Raw genomic sequence first — 24,121 nt, 5'->3', positions numbered from 1 at the left:
CTCTCAGCACTCTCATCTCTGCTCTTTGTTCTTAATAAACTCACTCCCTTCTGAAATGCTATATGTCTGGAAATTCCAACCCGCATTTGGACTGCTGTGACAGCCACATCACTCCAGTCTCTGCCTCTGTGTCACACTGCTTCCTCCTCTATACGTGTGTGTATTGAGTCTTCTTCTGCCTCCCTCTTATAGTGATAAGTGTGATTACATTTAGAGTTCTCCCAGACAATCCAGGAGGATCTCCCCATTGCAAGACCCTTGATTTAAGCGCATCTGCAAAGACCCTCTTGATCCCAATGTAAAATAGCCTTCACACGTTCCAGGGATTAAGGCATGGATATCTTTTGTTGTTGTTCAGTCAATTCAGTCGTGTCAGACTCTTTGCCACCCCATGGACTGCAGCACGCCAGGCTTCCCTGTCCTTCAGGGATATCTTTTAGGTGATTATTTTTGCAGTCTACCAAATGCTATGTACTTAACAGGGCTTTGTGTCAGGGGGATCATAATGTCTACTTGTTCCATTATTCTTGACCTTAGTTTGATTACCTGGTTATAAAGTAGTGACCCCCCCCCAAATAAATAAATAAAATAAAGTAGTGACCCCCAGGATCTCTTCCTTGTAGAGGTACTTTTTGCCCTTTTGAGTGGCAAGATGGGTTATTTCTTTGGCACTGTTACCAAACCACGTTTGTCTGCCTGATGCACAGCAAGCCAAATGCTAGGTTTGCAGCAGAGGGCTTATTCATAAAGCAGCCAACCAAGGGAAGAGAGGACAAGCCTCAGATTTACTTCCCAAAATACTAGGGGCTTGGGATATTCATGGGATAAAGCTGAGGTGTGATGAAAGGTAATTGGAGATAAGAGAAAGGTGCTGTGATCAACATTCTGCATGGGAACAACTAAGCTACAGGCCTCTTATTGGGACCTGTGTTCAGAAAATGACTGCATTAGCAAGGTCTGAGAATGAAGCTTTGTCCTTCTGATGTCAAAATGTCATCCAGCAGACACTTGTGCATGTCCAGATGGAGGGTCTTAACTGGCTCTAGCTCAAACCAGACACAGCCAGCTCCAAGTCTCAAAAAACAACTTGGGCAAACATTGTTTGGGCTATGTGGTGTTTGGAGGATATGCAAGTTTATATAAAAACAAAGTGAGCTTGATCAGTGAAGGCAGGTTACTATTATTACTTATTAACAGTTAACTGCTGACTACCCTTGGTTTCAGCACCATGTAAATGAATATCCAGCCTCCATCACACTTAACCTAATGATTTTGGCATCCACTGATGATCTTTGCCTGTGTAGGGGAGGGAAAAGTTTTCCTTGACCTTCTTAGGGTCCGGGCTCGTTCTGAAAAATCAACCTGACAAAGACAGATTAACAGAACAGTATACATATTTAAGTTTTACATAACACAAGCCTTCATAAAAAAAATGAAAGCCCAAAGACATGGCAAAACATACTTGCTTATATGTTAGGTTGAAAGAGGCAATTGTGGGTAAGTGTCTAAACTATGTGGGGAGGCTAAAGGAAGATAAGGATTATTTTAGCAAGTTCTGTTTTTGTTGCAGGATCTTCGTTCCCTAACCAGGAACTTAACTCAGACCAAGGCAGTGAAAGCACTGAGTCATCACCACTGGGTCTCCAGGAAATTCCCAACAAGTTTTGTTTCTACAGAATTCTCTTGGTCTCAACTTTTTGTTCTCCTGGTTCAGGGAGTTCAGTTCAGTTCAGTTCAGTTGCTCAGTTGTGTCTGACTCTGTGACCCTATGGACTACAGCTTGTCAGGCTTCCCTGTCCATCACCAACTCCCGCAGCTTGCTCAAACTCATGTCCATCTAGTTGGTGATGCCATTCAACCATCTCAACCTCTGTTGTCCCCTTCTCTTTCTGCCTTCAATCTTTCCCAACATCAGGGTCTTTCCCAATGAGTCAGTTCTTTGCAGCAGGTGGCCAAAGTATTGGAGCTTTAGCTTCAGTATCAATCTTTCCAATGAATATTCAGGACTGATTTCCTTTAGGATGGACTGGTTTGATCTCCTTGCAGTCTAAGGGACTCTCAAGAATCTTCTCCAACACCACAGTTCAAAAACATCAATTCTTCGGTGCCCAGCTTTCTTTTTAGTCCAACTCTCACATTCGTATATGACTACTGGAAAAACCCTAGCTTTGACTAGGTGGACCTTTGTTGGACAAGTAATGTCTCTACTTTTTAATATGCTGTCTAGGTTCAGGGAGGGTGGCTTTCAAATGGGAACTGCCACTCAAATTTGCAAAATGATGATTTTCCAATTTGGTTACTTTTTCTATACTTTTATATTCTCCTAGAAAATAAGTAATCTCTCATCAACTGGTACTTTAACCTGAATTTACTTGTTCCTGCAAAGGTAAGGGAAATGGTTCATTCTTTTCCTGTATTTATAGTATTGTGTAAGAGGCAGGTGTGTAAAAAGTGTCCTCCAGTGGTGGTAAATGAATTTCCCTTCTTTTTTGTATACATGGGTCCAGGAAATTTTCCTGTGGTTCCCCATGGCCGTATCAAATGCCTCATTGAGACTCAGACATCCTGACACACTGCCCTCCCCTTGATCTCTCCTTTTAGAGCCATGAGCAAGGAACTGCCACTAGGGTTGGCATGACATCTTCAGTGAACCCGTGTTAGTTATTGTCTATCAGGCTCCTACCTCCAACGGCAAGGGCACTTGAACGGCTTGAGGAATTCCAAAATAACAAAAGCAAGCTTGGTGAAGGTTGAACAACATTTCTTAAATTGGTTGATAGGAACATCACCAAGTTAGCTGGGCTTAAGATACTGAAGCACAAAGGTGATTGTACATCTTCACTCTTCCCTCCAACCTCTACCTCTCTCAATACACACTGGGTTGGGTCATTCACTATGGGCCCCATCTTTGTGGTTGTATTTTTGCCAAATTACCCAGAAGTCACTTATTTATCTTTTTCCTTCTATTTATTTATTTGTTCCTTTTATTTCCTTCTATTTAGTTTTTGTGTGCATGCTAAATTGCTTCAGTTGTGTCTGACTTTTTGTGACCTGGTGGACTGCAGTCTGTCAGGTTCCTCTGTCCATGGGGATTCTCCAGGCAGAAATTCTGGAGTGGGCTCCCATGCCCTCCTCCAGGGGATCTTCCCGACCCAGGGATGAAACCCATGTCTCTGGTCTCCTGCACTTAGAGACGGGTTCTTACGCCACTATTTAGTTTAAAAATATTTATTTACTTGACTGCAGCATTCGAGATCTTTAGTTGCTGCATGTGAACTTAGTGTCATGTGGGATCTAGTTCTCTGACCCGGGATTGAACCTGGCCCTCCTGCATTGGGAGAGTGGAGTCTTAGCCACTGGAACACCAGGGAAGCCCAGTTACTTCTGATAAGTATCTTATTTCTCCATCTGTGTCAGAAAAGTAGAGCAGATCCCCTGCCCCCAGTCAGGCCGCCTGTATTTCTCTCTTCATATTTGTTCTCAGACATCCCCATGTCCGCCCCCTAGGCCTGCAGACTCCACCTCTGTATGTGTGCCCTGTGTGGTAACAACGTGGCTTACCGGCCAAGATAAAGTATTATGAACACATCAGTTTACTTTGAGAACTGGCAACGAAAGGGGAGAAAGGAGGCATTTATCCTCCCTTTCCCACATGAACCATGTTTCAGGGTAACCGAACAACCTTGATGAGGGACACTTCTTTTTCATTAAAGAATTCCAGTTAATAAGTGAAGGAAAATAATATAATTAAAAAACCAGTATTTCATAACCCCTCATGAAATAACTGATTCAGGCAAAACTCATCTGTGTGTGTAACTGTCAGTTGGAAGGCTGATGGGGAAGCCTTACACAGCAGAGTTAATGGCCATCTGAACACATCACGTACCCTCAGGTTTGCTCCAGAGAGGGACAAGCAAGCAATACTCGCTTCCTGAGGGAGCACAATAGGAAACACAGAGAAGGAATCTGGTCCTGCGCTCCTCCTCACCCCGTGGAATCAGAATCTAATTAAACCTTCGGTTTGGTAAGTGGAAACACAAGGGATGGAGGAAAAAGGTAAATGACACTCTGAGGAAGAAATAGACGAACCTAGAGAGTAAAACATTCTACAGGACAAAATGAATCTGCTTCTGTGTAGATGGTATCCAAAAAAATAAAATAAAGGAGAGAGAGAGAAAAGAGAGGAGAGTTGAACTACTGTAGATTAAAGCGATTTAAGAAATACCAAATGCAACGAGTAGATTTTTCTTGGGATCCTGGTTTGAACAAATCAACTAAAATAAAACATCTGATGAAATTTGAATAACCAACTTGGGCTTTAGAGTATACCATAGTTACTGTGAATGTTTTGGGTGTGCAAAAGCATTCAGTTCAGTCACTCAGTCCTTGCAACCCCATGGACTGCAGCACGCCAGGCTTCCCTGTACATCACCAACTCTGCAGCTTGCTCAAACTCATGTTCATCGAATCGGTGATGCCATCCAACCATCTCATCCTGTCATCCCCCTGCCTTCAGTCTTTCCCAGCATCAGTGTCTTTTCCAATGAGTCAGTTCACATCATGTGGCCAAAGTATTGGGAGTTTCAGCTCCAGCATTAGTCCTTCCAATGAATATTCAGGACTGATTTCCTTTAGGATTGTATGGTTCGATCTCCTTGCAGTCCAAGGGACTCTCAAGAGTCTTCTCCAACACCACAGTTCAAAAGCATCAACTTTTGTTGCCAACCTTTGTTGGCAAAATAATGTCTCTGCTTTTTAATATGCTGTCTAGGTTGGTTATAGCTTTTCTTCCAAGGAGCAAGCGACTTTTAATGTCATGGCTGCAGTCAACATCTGCAGTGATTTTGGAGTCCAGAAAAATTAAGTCTGTCACTGTTTCCATTGTTTCTCCATCTATTTGCCATGAAGTGATGGGACCAGATGCCATGGTCTTTGTTTGTTTGTTTGTTTGTTTTGGTCTTAGTTTTTTGAATGTTGAGTTTTAAGCCAACTTTTTCACTCTCCTCTTCCATTTTCATCAAGAAGCTCTTTAGTTCTTCTTCACTTTCTGTCATAAGGGTGGTGTCATCTGCGTATCTGAGGTTATTGATATTTCTCCCGGCAATCTTGATTCCACCTTGTGGTTCATCCAGCCTGGCATTTTGAATGATATACTCTGCATGTAAGTTAAATAAACCCGGTGACAATATACAGTCTTGACATACTCCTTTCCCAATTTGGAACCAGTCTGTTGTTCCATGGCCAGTTCTAACTGTTGCTTCTTGACCTGCATACAGATTTCTCAGGAAGCAGGTAAGGTGGTCTGGTATTCCCATCTCTTTAAGAATTCTCCACAGTTTGTTGTGATCCACATAGTCAAAGACTTTGGTGTAGTCAATGAAGCAGAAGTAGATGTTTTTCTGGAACTCTCTTGCTTTTTTGATTATCCAATGAATGTTGGCGATTTGATCTCTGGTTCCTCTCTGCCTTTTCTAAATCCAGCTTGAACATCTGGAAGTTCACAGTTCATGTACTGTTGAAACCTGGCTTGGAGAATTTTGAGCACTACTTTGCTAGTGTGAGATGAGTACAATTGTGTGGTAGTTTGAACATTGTTTGGCATTGCCTTTCTTTGGGATTGGAATGAAAACTGACCTTTTCCAGTCCTGTGGCCACTGCAATAGCATTATGATTATGTAGTAAAATGTAATAAAATAAAAAAAAGAATGAGATGCACACTTAAGAATGTAGGGGTGAAATGTCATGAGGTCTGGAATTTGTTTTAAAATACTTCAGCAAAGGAAATAGATAAAAGGATCAGACGATGCAACGTGGTAACATCTTGATTAACTGCTGAAACTGGATGTTGTGGTACATGAGGTTCACTAAGCTATTTTCTCTAATTTCGCATTTTTGAAAATGTCTATAAAACGAAAAATCAAGTATTACATTGCTGACCACAAACTTTAGATAGAACATAACAAAACTACACCTTGTCTTTACATGCAGTGGGATATATTCTTCTTCCATCAGATAGAATAAATTATCCTAATATTTTCTTATAAATGCAGTTGATAGTAAAAGATATCTCTAACTGCAAATGAATGTGGCCCTCATCTCTTTATGATAAAGACATAAAGAATGTCTTGAGGGCTTCCCTGGTGGTGCAGTGGATAAGATTCCACCTGCCAATGCAGAGTACATGAGTCTGATCCCTGATCCAGGAAGATTCCACATGCCGAGGAGCAACCAAGCCGGTGCGCCACAACTACGGAGCCTGAACCCTAGAGCCAGAGAGCCGCAACTACTGAAGCCAGAGTGCTTGGAGCCTGTCCTCCACAAGAGAAGTCACCACAATGAGAAGCCTGAGCACCCCTAGGAAGAGTAAGTTCCACTCACTGCAACTAGAGAAAAGCCCACACAGTGACGACCCAGCACAGCCAAAAATAAATAAAGTTAAAAAAAAAAAGTCCTGAACATTCCTACCATCTTATCCAGGCATTGCATTTTCTCTCCATATGGAGGAAAGCTGTGGCTGTCCCACTCAGCTGCAGGCTCTTTTCACAGCATCTCCTCTAGGACGAAATGCTCTTTTCGCATGTAATTGCCACGGTGCTTATTTCTCTGCCAGGCTGGTCCGGGAGAAGCTTCTCTCCTGCATTTTACAGGTGCATTGTACAGGAGAAGCTAGCTGCTCTCTGCTTCATGAAGGATAGCTTCTCACCCCACCTTAGAATTACAATGCCGCTGGTTTTTAATTATCTTACGAGCTCCTTACGCTCTACACCTGTGAAGAACGAACTTTTTCTGTGATAGGAAAGAATGTGAAGTCAAAAGGAGGATTTGACTTGTCAGAGTCACAGATTTTCACAGTCAGTAAGCACACTAGCTTCCTTCCCCAAGTTCACTCCCCATCCCACACGTGTGCACAGGGAAAACAGACACGATGACGCGCAATGACAGAAACAGAGACCCTGCAAATATTCATTCTCCTTCATTAAAAATGTTAAGTTATAAACATTTTGATTCATAAATAGTCAAAGTGCATGGTGCACCTCATCCTTTCTCGAAGCCAAATGTCCTGCCCTCCTAGAGCTTTCACCAGCCCTCTCCAAAACCAGTATTTTACCCCAAAGAGGTAAGTCTTCCCTAGTTCCCTGAGTCCACATTTATTTAATGCTACAGGCCCACCTAGCCCTGCCCAAGAAAAGGACCAATCATTGTCCCGGGAGGGCAGAAAGGGCAGGGAGATGCACAATGTGGAAGGGAAGCGCTCCCAGCTGCAGGCAGCTCCTCCTGGGTGGGAGAAGCCAGGTTTTTAGTCTTAAAGGAATGATCTCCCTGTCAAAGATAAGTTGATTTTGCAAAAGACTAGAGTCGAAAGGAAGGTGGAACTGTCCTCTAGGCTCCTCCAGCACACACTCTGCAGACCCACGGTCCTGAGGCTCAGTTCGGGGCCCTCTGCCCTCATGGCGGGTGCACAGTTTACAGTGTTCCATAGACACTGACTTTGACCAAAGAGATGCTCTCCATGTACTGGTTCCGGCCTTTCTCATACAGGACGTAGAGTTGCGGGGCCTGGTCCTTCCCACCCACGCTGCCCTCCAGAGTGGTCAGAGATGAGTAGCCACTGGGCCCCGGCCACAGCTGGACCGTCTCTTTCCGCCAGGAGGTACCATTGCTGAAGCTCCAGCGCAGGGTCAGGTTCACTCCTGGGAACAGCAGCGGAGTCAGGGAGATGAAGGGCTTCCCTCCTGGACAAGGAGGCCTTCTTTCGGTCACAGGGGCTATCCCGCCCACCCTACCGCACCTGGCATATACTCACGGAACTCTGGATGGGCTGGGTTGGAGAAGAAGACAATGCCGGAGCTGGTGGCTACAGCCCCTGCAGCTACCACAGGGTCCACGAGCTCCGTGTCAAAGGTCACATCCCGAGGCCTCAGGGTGTCACAGGCATCGTAGCTGCGGAGGATGATGCGGCAATGGCAGTGGTAATTGTTTTGGTTCCGCGCGTTGATGACCACCGAGCCGTCGGGGAGCTCGTAGGGCTGAGCAGAGAGAAGAGGGCTTCAGGAAGACGCAGGGCCCAGTGCCCCGTCCCCGAGGGAGCAAGGCTGGCTGGCACAGAGCTGGGCAGCCAGACCCGGGGTCTGTGAGTGAAATGGGCCTCTGGAGGGCCGAGCAGGTCGGGTGAGTGGGACACAGCTCCTGGAATTCTCACCTGGCACTCATCGGGGTTGAAGTCGTTTTCCCGCTTGGGCTGGCCATAGGGGATGCCGCTGACCCCACCTCCGTAGCGCCAGGAGACACCGTGGTCATCGCTGAGCAGGCAGAAAACCCCGTCCCGCTCCAGCGTCCCGTGGCCACACACGATGAGCCGGCCCTTCCGAGGCTCCCGCTGTTTCTGTGGGGAAAGGATCGGGGTGCTGCAGATGGAGACACTGAGGAGGCTCAGAGGCAGGGAAGGGGGACCCCTCACCTCCTAAGTGTGAGGATACACCTGGTCTCCTTCCGTTCTGTCCTTGCTGCAGGTCCCACAAGCCTTGCAAACACCCACTGACTGAATTTAGCTTTTTGGCAGAATAAACTCCTTGGGGGCATACAGGGCATACTCCGGACAGGCTGTGCGAAGGACAAGGAGGCCAAGCCACAGGCATCAGATGGGAGCTTAAACCCAACCTGTGTTCATGGACCAAGCTGTGGCCCATGGCACAGGCTTGTGTCTGCCCAAATCAAGGAGAGTTGTTTTCCCTAATCTGCATGGGATTTTCTAATTTTTTTCTAATCTGTACATGGATTCAGTTCAATTGCTCATTCATATCCGACTCTCTGTGAGTCCGTGGACTGCATCATGCCAGGGTTCATGGATTGTTACATGGTTTGGGGCAGCCCTGTAGACAACCCCCAAATGGAATGCCACTGGCAAAATTCCACCTTCCCTGGGTAGAGTGTTCTTCCCAGGACGTCCCTTTCTTCCACGGAATCTCATCTAAGACAGAAAAATCTGACTTCACAGGATCTTATCTTTGCGAAGGAGTCTGTTATGGGGCAGACTCTCTACAAGGCAGCTCCTTCCACCCATCTCAGGACAGAGACCTGAATGCCAGAGCCTGGTCCTGGGGCAAACATCTCGGTGCCTATATCCAGGGAGAGGTTCCGTGGCGAGCTCCAGGAAACACCATCATCCTTACTCCACACCAGCATGGTAGAGGCCACCTGGCAGCCAGCCTTATGAGCACAGAGGGAGTAGAAAAGGAAGACCACGCCTGTTGTCGTGTCGCTAACCACTGCCCCCAAGTTCAGCCCATCTGGGGTCTCCCCATCATCCACAATGAAAGCTGTCGGAGACCATGTACTGCCTAAAGAAAAAAAGGAAGAGACCCAGGGTAAGGACTTTGAAGGTGCCCTTTCCACCACTCCCTGCCATTTTCACCTCCTGGCTAGGGACCCAAGGCCTACACGATCGACACCTTCCCTCCTTAGGTTCTTTCTACTTCTCAGGGATCCAGCAGCCTTAGGGCCCTAAAGGCAGGTCAAGCTCCCCACCCATCCAACCTCTTGTGACCCAGTCATCTTTATACCCTGGTCCATAGATCTCCGCAGAGCTATGAATTTAGCTCCTTTATCCGATGTCGACATTTTTCTGGCCTCAGCAAAGGCAAGGAGAGTGCCCCGAGGAGTGGTGGTGATGAGCGGGATTCGAAAGGTGTCCACAGAGCCAATCTGCTTCCCACTCACCCACAGCAGTTGCTCCATGGTCACAAGTGGATGAACCTAGGAAGAGGAAGGGTCAACAGAACAAAGGTAACTTTGGGTTTCAGAGTGAATGAAGAGTGTCCTGGAGTCAGATTTCTCTGGGAGAGGCAGGGTGATGGGGATCCAGTGTGTGAGCTGGGGTCCCAGAACTAGGAAGGGGAACCCGAGGAGAGTTTAGAGGGAAACTGGTGGCTCAGAGCGAGGAAGAGGCTACGACGGGAGAATGAGCCCTCAGGGACAGGGAGACCTCAAACGGGGAAGAAGCCTGAAAGAGGAGACTCAGAGGGAAAGAGGACAAGGACCCAGAGAGGGAAGGGGACTAGGAAAGGAGGAAACAGGGTCGGAGGGTTCCTTGGAGGAGAAAGCTATCAGCAGCCCCTGTCCCGGGGGGGAGGGGGGGGGGACAACCGGGCACAGACAGCCCGCGTGGGTTGGGGACGGAGCTATGCGAATGGGGACCCACCAGACTGAAGTCATCCTCTGCTCTGGCCCCGACTCCTGCAGGAGACATCAGCAGGAAGATCTGAACGCTACATATTTCCCATAATCGGAGCATTCGCGGTCTCCTGGGTTTGCCCAAAGGCACTATACCGGGTCCCTCTTCAGTCATCTCTCCCTCGCGGCGGTCACGACCCTGGCGCCCAGGACTCGGACGCGTGTTGGAGTCGATTAACTGACCCCGGCCCTTTAAACGCTCAGATGTCTACCACAAACCCGGCCCACACCCAGCCGCCTAGCCGCGCTTCCGCGACTCTAACTGGTCCTCACAGGACTCTGCACGTGACCTTCAGCGCTTCAGAGCCACTTCTTCCAATTGGCCATCTTTGAAGCCCTGCGCGTGACCCGGGCGGGAAGCGTATTGGATGAGGTGAAGAAGGGGGCTGGCATTACCCCCACAGAAGCCTTTTGATTGGTCAAGACATTGGGGCACGTCATAGGGGCGGGGCCTACTTTAAAGAGCCGGTGAGGTTAAAAACGCTGCATGGAAATCTTGGCTGAAATTAAAGTCCAGAGAATTTTTGAGAAAACAAAATAGCAATTTTTTAATAAAATCTTTTTACTACAAAAGCGTGATCTGGAAGGCGGGGAGGCTGTACAGGCGGGAGACAGTCCGGGATCAGGGCTGTGTCTCTCACTTCTTCCTCTTCTTGTCTCCCGGGGTCCCCTTGTTCTTCTTGCCCAGAATCTTCAGAAGGCTCTTGGACATGTAGTAGGGCCGGTCCGCTGAGCCATCATTCCGCTCCAAGTCTTCCACTAAGGCGTGACATAGACCGTAAGAGTGAACCTTTGGGAACCAACCCCACTACCTGGGAAAATGAGGGACTAAGAGACAGCTGCCTGGTTTCCAGACTGCACCACCACGGGCTGGTTTGGGGGCAGTTTTTGTAACCTATGTAATCACGTCCTCATCTGTAAAGTGGGGTGAACGATACTATATTTCACAGTGTGATAAGGGTTAACGGAAAAAATACATGTCAGTTGCTTGACAGAGAGCCTGGTACACAGGAAACTCTGAATAAACGCATACAGTAGGGTAAGGAAATTCCCACTCACTACAGCCACCTGCTGGGAAGTCTCCTGGGGCTAATTTCATTCCTAGTTTTTCTCCGGGAAGATAGCAGAGGCCTCTGCCCTAGAATGCCCCTTCTTGAGAGAGCCCAGGAGCCTGGGAGCTCATTCCCTCCGTTCTTCCCAAACACCTGCCCTGAGGATGTTAGAAGAGGCTCTGGTTCCTGTAACTCACAAAGTCGCTGTTTCTAGAAGCACCACATCTCCTAAAGAGCCTGAATAATCTGGTACTTTTAAGTTGAGGAGAGGAGGTAGGGGGGTTGTCTTGTCACTCACAGAAACAGAGGAAGAGAGTGTCCACACACATTCCAAAAACGCTGAAGAAGCCGCTGGCGATGAGGTAGGCCCCTAGGATGGAGACCTGGAAGACACAAGACTCCCAATAGTGTTCCTTTGGGGAGTTGGAGAGTGAAGTGGGGGTGGGGGTGGGAAGGTGTCACTCACCATGATGGGCAGCCAGTAATAGTTGAGTTGAGGATTCTCAAAGTTTTTACCCAGTCCAGGGATGCGACCCGTGAAAAAAAAGAAGGACAGGACACCTATGGGAGAGATCTGGACGTCACAATCACTCCTCTAGGTCACCTCTTAAACTGTCCAGCACCCCTGTCCTCTGTTCCTTTAACTCTCTGCCCTGGTCCTTACCGACACCTCCAACCACCAGCAGCTTCCCAAAGAACAGTAGCAGGTCTGTGACTTTGTCCAGGACGACCACCCTGTATAAGGTGTTAGAATAGGTTGGGGATAAGAGGCCTGCCTGGGCTGGGAATAGAACTGGCTGCATAATTTACTGTGATAGATGCAAAATGAAAGCTGTTCACATTTCAAGATGGAGGTAGCAGAGATTAAACCAAGCTCAAGTCCCTTCTGAGCACAGCACACTTGTGGGTGGGAGATGACAGGGGTGAGGGAGGGGGGTGGTGGTGACAGCCTGACCTGACAATGTTCCGCATGAGCAGCATGAAGGCGTTTCTGGCTGAGACACAGAAATTCTTCCCGTAGATGGCAATCTGGGTGAGGTGGCAATTTCAGAGTTAGCTGTGGTGAGCTCACCTGGGTAAGGGCGGGAGGGCGGGGTCAAGAGTGCCCAGAGCAAGGGGTTGTTCATATAGTGCGCTCACCATGATGTATGCATTGCGGTTCAGGAACTTGATGAACTTTTCCAAACACCAGAGGCAGCACTTGAAGCAGCACAGGATACAGCGGGTCAACGGGTTCTGGGCTCCTGGGGGTAAGAAAGGCTCATGTTTGGTCACTGGCCCCTGATAGGCACCCCTGCCCCATCAGGGATACAGCTGATTAGCCCAGCCTCGGCCAGCCCCCAGCCTCTGCTCACCTCTCAGTTTGTGGTCAATGTATTCCAGGATGACCCGGGCTATCTGCACCAGGGTCAGGATGAGGGCTCCAAAGGCTAGTGACCCCGTGTGGTAACTGCAGGGAATTGGTGGTCAGAGGCAGCCCCAGGACCCCTGGGCCTCCTAGGTTCACAGTTTCCCCAGTCCTCTGCCCTGGACTTACCGGAGTGTGCGCAGGAAGGCAGAGCCAAGTGGAAAGATAGGGATGTCCCGGGGCTTGTGGAAGGCCCAGTAGAAGGAAGCAAAGGCCCCAGCCAGGACACACTGGCCCAGGGCCAATACCCAGTTGATGGTCCAAAATAGGCCCAGAACAGCATAGATTTGCAAGTTGAAGAGAGAACGCTGTGCCAGGCCTGTGGACCGGTAGCCCTGGAAGATGCACATCAGCCCGGGACAAGAGGAGTTCACTTGCTCCTGTGGAGGAGGGCAGAGGAGTCTTGTTCCCAACCAGCTCCTGCCCTCCCAGAGTAGAGGGTGGAAATGGACTTCCCGGAGCTGGGGAAGCCCGTTCCTTCCAGGAGATTTATCTCTGGGTTCAGACAGGGTCGGCTTGCCTATCGTGTGAGCATAATTTGTTTCCCTCAGTCTCCAGTCTCTGCAATAGCACAAGAGCGCCCAGGCTGTGCTGTTGTTGCGCTGCTGCTCAGTCGCGTCCGGCTCTGTGACCCCATGGACTGTAGCCCACCAGGCTCCTCTGTCCATGGGATTTCCCAGGCACGAATACTGCAGTGGATTGCCTTTTCCTGCTCTAGAGAATCTTCCTGACCCAGAGATTGAATGCTTGTCCCTTGTATCTTGTGTGCTGGCAGACAGGTTCTTTACCACTGCACCACCTGAGAAGCCCTGTGGTTGTAATCAAGCCTTAATGGTGTGGAAGCAGTGTGACCAGTGCCTAGCTCTCCCCTGGACTCCATCAGCTGTCCTCTTCCAGAGCAGTCTCTGCAACTTCAACCAAAACACTTCCTAGCAAAATTGAACAGACTGGGTACCAGATGATACCAAGGAATTGTTCACTTTGCTTGGTGTGATAATGGTGTAATGGTGATGCTTTTTAAAAGTCCTTATCTGATGAGATCCATCCTGATATATTTATTGATGAAATGGTAGTGTTCAGAATTTACCTCTTAAAGCTCCAGAAAAAAAAATTGCAGGCAGTTGGGGAATGGGTGGGGAGACAGAGAAAAACAACAGAAAGCTGAAAGTTCTGGAATCTGAGTATGTGGATTCTCCATGTTTGTGTGTGTCTGAAAATGCCTCTAATAAAAAGTAAAAAACACAGACTTGTCTCCTAAAGCAAAGGAAATAGACAAGTGGGACCTACTAAACTCACAAGCTTTTTACACATTAAAGGAAACTGTTGAAAAATGAAAAAACAACCTACTGAATGGGAGGAAATATTTGCAAATGACATGATCAATAAGGGATTAATATCTAACATATAAAAACAGCTCATACAACTCAACATAAAAAAGAAAAACAAACACACACACCTGATTTAAAAATGGGCAGAAGAACTGAACAGACATTTTTCCAAAGAAGAAATGTGGATGGGCACCAGGCACATGAAAAGGTACTCAACATTGCTAATCATCAGGGAACTACAAATCAAAACCACAATGAGATATCACATCATACCTGTCATCAAAAAGAATACAACAGATGTTGGCAAGGATATGGAGAAAAGGAAACCCTTGTACACTGTTGATGAGAATGTAAATTGGTTCAGTCACTGTGGAAAACAGTGTGGGAAGTTTCTCAAAAAGCTAAAAATAGAACTACCATTATGACCCAGGAATTTCACTTCTGAATATATACCACCCCTCAAAAAAAAAAAAACAAAAAAACCCCCATACTAACTGGAAAAGATCCATGCTCTCCCAATGTTCATAATAGCATTACTTTCAATTGCCAAGGTGTGGAAGCAACCTAAGTGTCCATCAACAGATGAATGAACAAAGATGTGGTGTATATCAATATATACAATGAAATACTACTCAGTCATAAACAGGAACCTGTGCAGCAACATGGATGGACTTGGAGGATGTTATGCTAAGTGAAATAAGTCAGACAGAGAAGGACAAATACTGTATGATATCACTATATGTGGAATCTAAAAAATACAACCAACTAGTGAATATAACAAAAAAGATGCAGACTCATAGAGTAGAAACTAGTGGTTACCAGTGGGGAGAGGGGAGCTGGAAGGGGCAATATAACTACTTGGTATAAAATAAGCTGCAAGGATATATTTACAGCATGGGGAATATAGCCAGTGTTTCATAATAACTATAAAATGGGTGTGCCTTTTAAAAATTGTGAATCACTATGCTATACACTTGTAACTTATATAATATTGTACATCAATTATACTTAAATAAACAAACAAACAAACTTCTCTTCCCATGGGACTTCCATGGCAGTCCAGTGGTTAAGACTCCATCCTTTCACTGCACAGGGCTTGGGTTCTATCCCTTGTCAGGGAACTAAGATCCCATATGGCACGTGATGCAGCAAAAAAAAAAACCCAAAAAACTAAAGTTTTTCCATAAAATGTGACAAAAATCTTGATAACTGCTGAAACTGATTGTATGTTTGAAATTTTATAACAAGAGGGAAACTACTTTCCACTTTTTATGTAATTGTGGGTTTGATCCGTTACCACCACTAGGTCCTAAGCAAGTTGAAAGCAGCAACTACTTCATCTGAGGCTTTGTGTAAGCAGTGCCTGGATCTTCCTTAAGTGGATCCTCCTTAAGTGATCTCCCTCTCCTTTTTCAGTGTGTGGCAAAAGTCTGTGGGCGGGCTTCCCTGGTGGCTCAGGAGTAAAGAATCTGCTTGCCAATGCAGTAGACACAAGTTCCATCCCTGGGTCGGGAAGATCCCCCGGAGAAGGAAATGGCTACCCACTCCAGTATTCTTACCTGGGAAATTCCATGGCTAGGAGAGCCTGGTGGGCTATAGTCCATGGAGTCTCAGAGTGGGACACAACTGAGCAACTAAACAGCAATGCCTGTGGGCACAGCCCATGGTCCCAGTTCTGATGCAGTGGCCACATGAAAGCTTTGACAGTAAATACCCAGCAGTCCAGCCCCAACTCCCTGGGAAGCTCACAGAGGAGAGTTTGGGGAAGCAGTTTCTCTCCCAGGCACCCAGGGAACCCACCTGCCTATCGCCTAGAACAGTGTGTTCTGAGGAAGACTAAAAATAACCCAAACAAAACCCACCTACAGATACCAGCTGCTATCAGGTGCCAGCCATTATACTAAGCACTTTCATGTACCCAGCGTCCTTTCATCTTCTCGGCTACCCTGAAGCGCAGATATTAAGGTTATCTCCATTTTACAGGTAAGTGAACTGAGACAGAAAGGATGAAGTGGTTAATGTTCCTCTGGGCAGAGAAGCGTCCTGAGGAGGGAGGGCGATGTTCTGGGATCTGCCTGCCCCAGGGCCTGGCAGCACAGCACACCTCCTCTTCCAGCATAAGGGGCAGGAGAGGTGCTCAGTGGGAGATCTGGAGTCTGTTAGGGGCCTGCTGTGTGACCCTGGGTGAGCCTCTTGCCCCCTCTGGTCCTGTCTCCTCTGCACAATGAGGGATTTGGACGTCTTGGCCTCTAAGGTCCCTTCAGCCCTCTTGATGCCCAACACAACCCCCCCATATCCTCACCATGGGGTTGCATGATGTATTCATGGACACTTTTTCACAGCCGGGCAAACTGCTGTTGGGCGCCCAGAACACATACTGGGGTTGCCCCGATGTGGCCAGGAATCCAGAGGGGAGTCAAAGAAAACATGGTGATGGGGGGCCTCCACAGATTCCCTCCCCTCCTCAGCCATCCCTTCCCAGGTGCTTGAGCAGGTTGTTCACTGCACAGAGGGGCTGAAATTCAGCCTGTGCTTGCTCTTTCAAGGTAGGGCTGTGTCTCCTGGGCAGAAGGGGTGCTTTCTTCCAGTGGCACTAGTATTGCCCTGCCCCCCACCCCCAAGGGCTTCAGGAAGGGTGAGCCACGTGGGCAAAGGATACAGAGCGATTATAGCCCAGTAGGCAATGCAGACAAGCAGGAGGGCAAAGGTGACCAGCGGGTAGAACATGGTGGACATTATGTATCCTACAGCCCTGCAAGGGAAATGAGAGCAGTCCATCAGTGAGGCTAACTCCTCCATCCCCGCCCCCCGTCCTCTCTTGGGGTTGACCCTGGCACAGGCCACACCTGTGCCCTCTCCGGGGCCTGCCCCTTACCCCTAAGACTGGGCACACAGTAGGTGTTCACTGAAAGAACTGAGTTGAATAAATCAGGCTCAAGAGAACTTTAGAGGAAACTAGAGTCACAGAGAAGCCACGGGGGGCGGGGGGGTGGGGGGCTTTAGGGACAATAAGGGCCTATTTCCTATTTTAGGCACTCAACAAGACACTAATTAATTTAATCCTTATGACCACCCTACAGTATAGGAACTATTATTACCCCCATTTTACAGATGGGTAAACTGAGGCACAGAAAGGCTAAGCTACATAAAAGTGTTAATCACCATGCTATGCTACCCCCTTTCCTCCACTGCCCTGCCACCTTTCCAGTGCTCCCATTTCGGGCCTGTCCCCTTTGCCCTCTGCCCCTTCTCCTTTCCAGGCAGGCCTGACCTGCTGGCCTCCTTCAGGAGGGCGATGGCGATGCAAATCCGCTGCCGCAGGAAGATGAGCATCAGCAGCAGGATGCCTTCGAGCACAGCCAGTATGATCACTGAGGGCAGACAGGGGCAGAGGGGCCTGCGTCAGGGCCAGGGCAGCTTTTGGGCAACCAGTGGTTCATGGTAGGCAGGGCACTCACGGGCAGCTAGCCAGGTCTCCTGAACGTTTCTGTAGGCACTGAGGTTGGTGGTGAAGCCCAGCTGGGAGATGGAGGCACCCTTGTCCCGCAGCACGCGGTATTCTTCCCAGCAGTGGTAGATGCCATACGCCAGCACGCCCAGCACCCCTATGATCAGCACGAACACCAGGGGCCCAGCCACCAGCCGTAGGAGCAGGATAAACAGCAGGCTCAGAACCAAAGCCACGCCTAGCGCACTGTGGGCAGGGAAACACAAGTGAAGGTCACCCCGCATTGCTTGTATCTTTCCCTGTCCAGAGGCCCACAGATGCCTCTCCTCAAAGCCCTAATGTCTCCAAATCAGAACCACCCTATCCCCATCCCTACCCCCACACACGCCCTTTTTCTTATAAATCCTGTTGGACTTGGGATCCATTTGGATCTCTGGCTCCTCCTCCCCTGCCCTAAGCTTCTGTTTCAGATGGTGGTCTAGGGGACAGAAGGAGCACAGTGGGGAGAAAGGAAGGATGAGAGGGCAGAGGAACCTGGTGACTCACACAAGAATCCAATACCAGGACTGCGCAAAGTCTTCAAAGATCTTGACACTGATGTCACGGGCATTGAGGCTGTCGAAAATACCACTGTTGGAGAGAGACAGAGTCAGATGGGGCTGTGAGTGGGAAGGGGCGGGGTGGGACAGAGATGGAGGGGCAAGGGAGTGCCCACCTGATGCTCTGGGAGATGGATGTGTTGGAGATCCCTGGGAGCTCGGGCACCGTACTATTGGTCCATGGGAAACAGCGCCCCAGAGCTGGAGGGAGAGAACCGGGTGGGAGGCCACAGAGCTGACTTCAAAATTTCTGGCCCCCACCCTCCCACCCCCCAAACTGCTGCTAGGACAGAGTAGAGAAGGGCTCTGCACCCTGCAGAGGGCAGTTCTTGACTCCACAGCAGAAAGGGAGCGCCTGCCCCAAGGAGCCCAGTCTGGCTTCTTTCACTGTCTCTTCATGCCCCTTCCTCCATGCCCTGCCACTGCCTAGATTAGACCCTCCTGCCTCTTGCAGCACCTCCACTCCCACCCCTGCCACCCTTCAATTCAGCCTCTGCTAGAGTGCCTGGGAGACATGGCATAGCCGGGACCTGGCATTCTAGGCTCTAGGTCACTCTGCTAGACGCCCTACTCTGGAGAGTGCCCACACTCGACGTCCAAGCTGTAAGTCCCCATCGCTTGAGCGCAGCCCCTTTCCCCTCCCCTCTGTACCTTTGCTCTCCCTCCTCTAGAAATTCCATCCATTATGCCCCATTCAGCTCCATCTTCATCTCCCCTCCTCCAGGAAGCCTTCTCACCCCGCCCCCACCCCTCTCCTCTGGCACCTATTATATGCCTACAAAGCCATTTATCACCACCCTCACAACAGTTTTGTCATGCGTGCTTTGGCATTTACATTCTAAAGATAAGAAAACAAGGTTGAGAGGCTGAGTCATTTACCCAAGACCACACAGCTGGAAAGTGCTAGAAATTAAACCCAGATCTATCTGATTCTGGAGCACTCATTTGGAAATACTTCCTATTATACACATTGAGAGTTGGATATCTTTTCTCATGCTATAGTTAACAAAAATTTTTTTTCCCTATACTTTCCATAAGGTTTGCGCGATCTTGGCTCCCTGACCAGGGATCCAACCCGTTCCCCCCTCCAGTGGAAACACAGAGCCCTAACCACTGAACCACCAGGGAATTCCCCCAATTTTCTTTTTTTCTGCTAAAAATAGCATTCACTATTGGGAAAAAAGAGCATACAGGGGAAAAAAAATCAACCGTGATCCATCACCACACAGTCCCTTTAACATTTGGGTGAACATCCTTCCAGTCTGTTCCTGTGCCTGCACATAAATGCACATGTGTACATTCACCCGTGTATGTTCTCTTGGGAATCTCATGCAACTGCTTCGTGAACACCTCTGATCTCAGCACCTAGGAAGTGGTTTTTATCTTCACTTCACCTGTCCCTGGAGCCTGGCATGCAGCAGGTGCATAATAAGCACCGGTGATCTGACTCCAGGATGATCAGCAGAGGAAAAAAAGCAAAGACCTGATGTCTGTTCCTATTTTGTTACAGAGTAGCTGTGTGACTTGACTCTCTCTGAGCCTGGTTTCCTCAAAAACCTAGGACTGGTTGATGTCTGAGAGAGGAATGTGGCTTCTCACCTGGAGTGGAAGGCAGGAGGAAACTGGGGCAGAGCTCCTTTTGCAGGCTTTGGAGTACTTGCTGGAGGGTGGGGGAAGACAGACAGACAGACAGACACAGAGCAGGATGAAGGAAGGAATCATCCTCTTTCTACCACCATGATCATCTGCCACTCCCCCTCCCATCCTCCCTCATTATGGAGGCTCCCGGTGACAGCAGGGATGTTAGGGGCAGCACTCACCATGTTCCCAGGCACCCCTGGCAGACAGAATTTCCTATTTGCTGCGAAGACCTGTTCGACTGTCTGTGAGAACTGGCTTGGTTCCACGGTCCATGGAACTGTTGGGCAGGAGGATACACACACCTGGGGGCAGAGGGCATGCTGAGGGGCTGGTACCCAGACCCTGGGGGGAGATCGAGGGACAGAGGCAGGCCCCAGACTCTGACCTGGGGCGTGGGGCACGTCAGGCCATTCTGGGCGATTGCGATGATGTTAGTGTTTAGGACGCAGCTAAAGATGTTGAAGTATAGGAGATATGGTTTCTCTCTGTAGGAGAGAAGAAACATGTGCATCAGGGCTTGGTCAAGCTCAGTGAAAGACAAGGACTGCCAGGGCTGTCCCTCCAGATGTGGCGAGTGTGACCCAGACATGCACCACCCAGCTCCTGACCGCAGGAAGCTCAGCCCAGCTGGGGAGGTGTGGGAGACACCTGAGTGTTTCCCAGAGGAACTCAGCATTGCTGCTGCTAACAGATGGTTAAGAACTTGAACTCTGGAGCCAGATCATCACCCAACTTTATGACCCTAACCACTCACCACCTCAGTTTCATCAGATGTAAAATGATAGTACCTACCTCCCAAGGTTGAAATGAGTTTGTGTGTGTAAAGTGCACTGCCTGTCTGGAACATAGTCAATGCCATATGAATGTTAGTGTATTTTTTTTTTTAATATTTATATATTTACTTATTTATTTGGCTGTGCTGAATCTTCTTCGTTGCATTTATACAGGATCTGTGGTTGTGGCATGTGAACCCTTAGCTATGGCATGTGGGATCTGGTTTCCTGACCAGGGATCAAAACTCGGCCCCCTGCATTGAGAGCATGGAGTCTTAGCCACTGGACCACCAGGGAAGTCCCAGCGGCTTCACTAGTATCAAGCGTCTCCTGTATGCTGGGACTGAGGGTGTTGCTTCTGGGATCATCCTTGTGTTTCAGAAGAGGAACTCCAAGTTCAGAGAGGTTGAGTCTCTTGCCAGAGATCACAGACCAGAACTTACTTAGTACAGTTGGAGATGAAAATGCCCATCTCTGAACTCTAAAACTCTAAAACCCATGCATTCAACCATGACTCTGCTGCCTCCCAGTTCTGGGTGTCTGGGAAGCCCCTGGCCAGCAGTGGGGGCTGTTCCACGTGGTGAGATTCAGGGAAGCTGAGGAGCAGTGGTTCCCTGTCCATCCCCTATTGCACCTCCCTCCTGCCCCCTTTCCTGCCTTCATACTCACTTGTTCTCCCCGATCCCGCAATAGGCCCCGGTGGAGTTCCTGGGGTAGAGGACTTGTTTGGGGTCTCCGTACACCCAGGCTGCAGATAGAGACATGCAGATAAATCACCAGGAGGGGAGGCGCAGGGACTTAAGAGGGAACAGCCATGGTATGGTCCCTCCCTGGGACAGTAATGTCCCCCAGCCACTGGCCCAGTTCTGCCCAGCCAGAAACTCACCCAAGATCCCCACAGCGATGTAACCCAGAATGAAAACGAAGAAGAGCACACAGCAGATGATATCTGTGCAGCTCCTGGGAGAGAAATGAGGGAGATACCTGGAGAGAGGGTGCTGGGGTATGGGAAGCATGGTCTGGAGGAGTCATGCTTTGGAGAGTTGGGGGGATGCTAGAAAGTAGGCATGGGTAGGTTTAATTTTATAACTTTTTTTTTTTTTTAAGAAAAACTTTTTCCTGGATGGGTAAACTTTCTTCTGAAGTTTAACACAGGAAAGGGCACAATTCAGAAGTGCTCAGCTGAGTGAATCTTCCCAAAGGACACATGCCCGTGTAGCCAGCTCCCAGGTGAAGACACAGAATGTCGCCAGCAGCCCAGAAGGACCCTTGGGACCCCTCCACCCATGACAGTCTCCCCAGGGCCACCACTCTCCTGGGGCAGGAGTTTTTCCTCCCACAAGTTTCTTAACAATATTCCAGTAAATAGAAAGCAGAACCAAGACCCTGCCCAGCCCACTGCCCCCACCAGCACAGTGCCCAGAACTTACCTGTTCCTGATGGGACCTCGAAAGGAGGGATCATATTTGGCTGGTTTCCCTGAAGGGCAAGGGGAGGAGTGTGGGGAATAAGACGTTGAGAGGCATCTCTTTCCCCCAATTTCTAGTCTCTCCAAATCCCTCCCCACAGCAGGATCTACCCCAAGCCCAGTCCTACTGGCCCTCAGGAATATGGAGGGAGAAAGAGAGGGGCAGGGCTGGCAGGAGGGGAGAGTAGAGAACAGGGAGGGTGGGATCCAGGCTTGCTCAGCAACTTTGCTGCTCCTTGTGATCTCCAACCAGGAGGCCTTGGAGGTAGGGGGGAAGGGCAGCCTTTTATGGGTCATTTACGCTTGCACCTCAAGGCTCTTCACCTCCTTCCCCCACCCTGGCTCCTTTCTTCGAGTCTCTTCTCTGGCTGGGATGTGGGATTCTGTGTTCAGTCATCTCAGTGGCTCTCACATCCCAGTCCTTGTCCCTTCTCCTCTCTGTACCCCCACCCAGGGTGGGCACAGTACCTCCCACGCCTGCCCCAGCCCTTCCCTCCACTCTCTGGCTCCAGGCTGCAGGGAAAGAAGCTGGAGCCAAAGGCATCAGTTCCTGTAGGACCTGGAGGGAGGAGACCCACCCCCAACGCTGTAGACCTCCTGCCCCGAAGGGACCTTAGTCCCCAGCTAATGCCAGTCTCCTCTCCGGGGGAGCGGTCAGGCTGACACCTGAGCCGGCCGTTGAGATTGCTGCGGCCACAGGTCCTGTTCCTGGTCCTCCCTGAGTACACACGGGGAGGAGGTGGGGCCAGACCTCCAGGGTCCCATGTGGGCGCCGAGGAGGGAGGACACAGGGAGGGTGAGAATGTGGGAAGGGGTGTGGCCCCTTCTCCCAGGTGCCCTGGACTCTGTCCCTCCGTGGTTCTGGGACATGATGTCAATGATTGACCCAAAACCTCTCCAGGAAGTCTGTGGGACGTCCCTACTGCTCCCTCCCCTACCTCCCTTCTGACCAAGGCTTGCCTCGGGCAGGTCCCTCCCTTGGGGTTACCTCCTTTCCGGACCAGGGCAGGCCCCTGAACACCAAGGACTCTCTGCAGGCAGGCCCCCAGCCCTCACTGCACGCAGGGATCCCAGAAGCTGGTCCCCGTTTCCTCTCCCTGCAGATTACCCCCACCCCGCCCCCACACTAGTCCCCAGGACCCCTGGGGCAGGCTCCCAGCCTTTGTTCCTCACAGACACTCTGGAGACAGGCTGCCTCCTTCCTCCTCAGGCCTTACCCTTCACAGGAACCCAGCAGGCCGCTGCCTCTTTCCTCTGGGCTCCCTCCTAACAGGGATCCTGGAGGCAGGCCCCCAGCCCCCTCTACACCAACATCTGCAGTCCCAACTCCTCAGAGGGGCCCTCAGCAGAACCCACTCCCCCTGCCATTCCTCACAGTCCCTGGCAGGCAGACCCCAACACCTTCCCCCTCTCGGAGACTCAAGAGTCCCGGCTGAAACTCCCCCTTTCCTCAGGGACCCCAGCTGTTCCTCCCATAGCAGCACAGAGCCTGGCTCACTCCTGGAGCCCCTGAACTCCTTCCCCCGCTCAGGACCCTGACCCTGATTCCTTCAGTCTTCACTTCCAAGGGTCCTGCTCTGAGGGTCCCCGGAATCCAGGTGTGACATTACCCCCTGCTCCCAGGAACTCCAGCCTCCCTCCTCATGGAGATCACAGCTTCACTCCTCAAAGGCTCCCAGCAATGGTCCCGTCCCTGAACCCCATGCTCCTCCAAGAACCCTGACGCTATCTCCTTTCTTCCATCAGCTGTTTCCTGGGTCCTCCCCTCGGGGACCACGACTGCCCTCAGCTCCTCTCCTTGGGGTCAACCCAGCCACCATTTCCAGAGCAGGCTTCCCCTCCCTGACCGGGCTCCGGGCCCCTACCCCAGCCTCACTGCCCCCAGCCCTCCGCCTCACCGTAGGCCTCCTCGTCCTGGTCCTGTTTTCCCCCCATGGCTCAGTCTCCCGGAGTGATTGGAGCCCGGGAGACCTGGCGGCTCACCTGCCACCAGCCCCGCCCTCCGGCACACGTCACAGCCCCGCCCCTGCCTGTGGTCCCTGAAACACTGAGTTCCTCCTGGACTCAGCTGAGCGCTGGAAGCTGGAGTGCGGGAAGGAAAGCCTGGGATATGTCAGGTCAGGGCTCATGGACTGTGGCCTGAAGAACTCACACACTCTAAGAAAATCCTTTAG

At 49.9% G+C, this 24,121-nt stretch overlaps 2 protein-coding genes across 2 annotated transcripts; both read right to left on the bottom strand.

Moving 5' to 3' along the window:
- Positions 1-6,957: 6,957 nt before the first annotated feature.
- On the bottom strand, positions 6,958-10,493 carry NEU1 (neuraminidase 1). The gene is made up of 6 exons (XM_065912445.1): positions 10,199-10,493; positions 9,561-9,753; positions 9,076-9,338; positions 8,201-8,383; positions 7,805-8,027; positions 6,958-7,691 (listed from the first exon to the last, which is right to left on the bottom strand). The coding sequence occupies exons 1-6, from the start codon at positions 10,343-10,345 to the stop codon at positions 7,465-7,467; spliced, it is 1,236 nt and encodes a 411-aa protein (XP_065768517.1). The 5' UTR covers positions 10,346-10,493; the 3' UTR covers positions 6,958-7,464.
- Positions 10,494-10,745: 252 nt separating this feature from the next.
- Positions 10,746-23,954, bottom strand: SLC44A4 (solute carrier family 44 member 4). Its single transcript, XM_065913134.1, has 21 exons — positions 23,846-23,954; positions 21,910-21,958; positions 21,366-21,439; positions 21,149-21,227; positions 20,092-20,191; positions 19,886-20,008; positions 19,665-19,725; positions 18,182-18,266; positions 18,013-18,096; positions 17,477-17,712; positions 17,290-17,389; positions 16,678-16,770; positions 16,321-16,423; positions 12,820-13,070; positions 12,638-12,732; positions 12,423-12,526; positions 12,238-12,311; positions 11,947-12,017; positions 11,749-11,843; positions 11,581-11,665; positions 10,746-10,989 (listed from the first exon to the last, which is right to left on the bottom strand). The coding sequence occupies exons 1-21, from the start codon at positions 23,880-23,882 to the stop codon at positions 10,868-10,870; spliced, it is 2,121 nt and encodes a 706-aa protein (XP_065769206.1). The 5' UTR covers positions 23,883-23,954; the 3' UTR covers positions 10,746-10,867.
- Positions 23,955-24,121: the final 167 nt, after the last annotated feature.

The sequence above is a fragment of the Muntiacus reevesi genome, chromosome 20 (assembly GCF_963930625.1).
Source record: "Muntiacus reevesi chromosome 20, mMunRee1.1, whole genome shotgun sequence".
NCBI lineage: Eukaryota > Metazoa > Chordata > Mammalia > Artiodactyla > Cervidae > Muntiacus > Muntiacus reevesi.
This window is presented reverse-complemented; position numbering and strand designations above follow the sequence as displayed.

Excerpts from the sequence above, each read along its gene's own strand:
- NEU1 (XM_065912445.1), bottom strand. The coding sequence starts at position 10,345 with ATGACTGAAGAGGGACCCGGTATAGTGCCTTTGGGCAAACCCAGGAGA. Across the intron at positions 9,754-10,198 it reads CAGAGGATGACTTCAGTCTG|GTTCATCCACTTGTGACCAT; the intron begins GTGGGTCCCCAT and ends TCCTCTTCCTAG. Across the intron at positions 7,692-7,804 it reads CCCAGCCCATCCAGAGTTCC|GAGTGAACCTGACCCTGCGC; the intron begins GTGAGTATATGC and ends TGCTGTTCCCAG.
- SLC44A4 (XM_065913134.1), bottom strand. The coding sequence starts at position 23,882 with ATGGGGGGAAAACAGGACCAGGACGAGGAGGCCTACG. Across the intron at positions 17,713-18,012 it reads TCCTGGTATTGGATTCTTGT|TGCGCTAGGCGTGGCTTTGG; the intron begins GTGAGTCACCAG and ends CCCTGCCCACAG. Across the intron at positions 12,733-12,819 it reads GCCTTCCTGCGCACACTCCG|TTACCACACGGGGTCACTAG; the intron begins GTAAGTCCAGGG and ends AATTCCCTGCAG.